The following is a 1,940-nucleotide window of genomic DNA, read 5'->3' as shown; positions in this document are numbered from 1 at the left end:
ACTATTTATCTTTTAGAGTGACTATGGAAAGGCGCTTGACAACGCGGCACTGATTGCGTGCTGCTTGAAGCATCATATAGAGTTTAGTGGGCATGAAAAACTCTGGTAGGCCTGACGTTAAAGTGCCCAAATTCCAGTTACAAGGATATTATCGCCGGAGCCTTCCAAATCCTTGATAAAACTAGCAACAACTACATAAAATTCAAATGTCTAAAGTTGCTCTTTGTAAATCATAGTTTACGCCTAATATAAGGTTGATAAGGTGAAATCTTTTAGCTAACTCGGAGGTTGCTGACTCTGTCTTAAGATCTCATAGGTACTAGTTTATTAAGTCTGCTGAATGCGTACAAACAAGTAGCTGTACCTATGTTCTGCTTTTGCCGAACATACAGAGCCTCCCGTTTTACACCAACTAGCACTCTAACTGCGGTGACTAAAACGCTACTATTGGTTTGCTGTAGCCTAAAACTTTTCGGTAGCCGGAAATTTCCTCAAGAGACACCGTTAGATTATCGAAAAGGCCGCGTAATCCTGTTCGTAGCCTGGAAATAAGATTACCATAGATTCTAACTAAATAAAGGTTTTGCTTACAAAACAACTCTTTAGTAGTGGAGCGCAACACGGCTTTGTTACCTTTTCCTGTCACTAGGGAATAGTATAGACGTAACAGTGTTTTTAATTAGGTGTTTGCGCTCCATAGTAGTGTAGACTTCTCCCCTCTATAGCAGATATGAACAAAGGCGTAAACGCGTAATGGATTGCGCGGCCTTCTCTATTTAGAGTAACATGCTAGTATATATCTCTGAAAATGCCTAAACCCCTCTCCTGGCTACTTCAGATTGCTGAGATAGCGAGTATTAATATAGCATATTTCCCTATCTTTTCTTCTGGCTCCGCCATCACAATCTATTCTAGCAATAATTCACCAGTAGCAAACGACTTGTCACCAAACTAACACAAATGGATATCATATCCTTACTCACAATGATTCTCACACTGTTAGTAATCCTCATCACTGTCTACACCTACTCCGTCCTTACCTATCTCACATTGGCATATGACATATGATGCGAAATAACTTGCTAAATTAGCACACAGGTTTACCCCAATCGCCTATGCTAAAGCATGGGATTGGTGTACTTGTATACAAGAAAGAGCTAATCCCGCACTCGGAAAAAAGGGCAGAGTTTCAACCGAGGATTTACAAACCAACGCTTGTAGGCGGGCTAAGCCATATTTTGCAGTCGGACCCTGGGCAGTTCGTAAGTGAGCGTAGTACTGAATCTTAGTTTCTTAGCTGAGGTACACTACTCATCTTACTAGGACATCACAACTTGCTAGGTTGGGACGGGTATTGGTGTACCGCCTATGCAGGTACCAGGATATCAGGGGAGAATATGTATAATGCGTGCAGATACTATGGAGCGGTTGACTCGTGCTGCGTCGATACGGATGCATCTGAGACTATCGCGACTAGTCATTCAACCGGATGCGGGTGACGAGGGGAACGCGGGTAATGCCGTTGTCCAGGTTATTACCAACCTGAACGTCGCGCTTAAAAGTAGTATGTTACAGCTGATAGAGAGGGTGACAGATTGACTGTATAGTTACTAGTGACATAACGAGTATGGGACAAGTTAGTTGTGGTATTGCTTAGTGTAGTCTGCTGGTTCTGCAGTAAATCTATAACGGCCAAACTCGTGAAGATCGATGAGGAAGGTGACAGATCTTCAGTATGGTTAGCAGTGGCATAATGAATGGGGATAAATGTGTTAGATTGACGCCTGTGTCCGGATTAAAGGCTGTCAAAACTACAATACTCGCATAAATGTAATATGCAAGAACCGGTGAGAACGGGTAGATACAAGACAGAACCCCGCTTCGACCGGGATGGGAGGAATCCCTCAATCAAGCACAACAACCACTCTTTGATCAATGAA

The 1,940-nt window shown here is 42.8% G+C and overlaps 1 protein-coding gene across 1 annotated transcript; it reads left to right on the top strand.

The window, feature by feature from the left end:
- Positions 1-833: 833 nt before the first annotated feature.
- On the top strand, positions 834-1,733 carry CDEST_15532 (uncharacterized protein). The gene is made up of 3 exons (XM_062931687.1): positions 834-998; positions 1,099-1,262; positions 1,324-1,733. The coding sequence occupies exons 1-3, from the start codon at positions 961-963 to the stop codon at positions 1,497-1,499; spliced, it is 378 nt and encodes a 125-aa protein (XP_062787738.1). The 5' UTR covers positions 834-960; the 3' UTR covers positions 1,500-1,733.
- The last annotated feature ends 207 nt before the right edge of the window (positions 1,734-1,940 follow it).

Source organism: Colletotrichum destructivum, chromosome 12 (genome assembly GCF_034447905.1).
Source record: "Colletotrichum destructivum chromosome 12, complete sequence".
In the NCBI taxonomy this organism is placed as follows: domain Eukaryota; kingdom Fungi; phylum Ascomycota; class Sordariomycetes; order Glomerellales; family Glomerellaceae; genus Colletotrichum; species Colletotrichum destructivum.
Note: the sequence above shows the minus strand (reverse complement) of the source record. Positions and strands in the feature narration are given on the sequence as shown.

What these genes read in the sequence shown, in the direction of transcription:
- CDEST_15532 (XM_062931687.1), top strand. Translation starts at nt 961, where the DNA reads ATGGATATCATATCCTTACTCACAATGATTCTCACACT. An exon ending in CTCACAATGATTCTCACACT is followed by an intron (nt 999 to 1,098) that starts GTTAGTAATCCT and finishes ATTAGCACACAG; the next exon opens with GTTTACCCCAATCGCCTATG. An exon ending in AGTCGGACCCTGGGCAGTTC is followed by an intron (nt 1,263 to 1,323) that starts GTAAGTGAGCGT and finishes TCATCTTACTAG; the next exon opens with GACATCACAACTTGCTAGGT.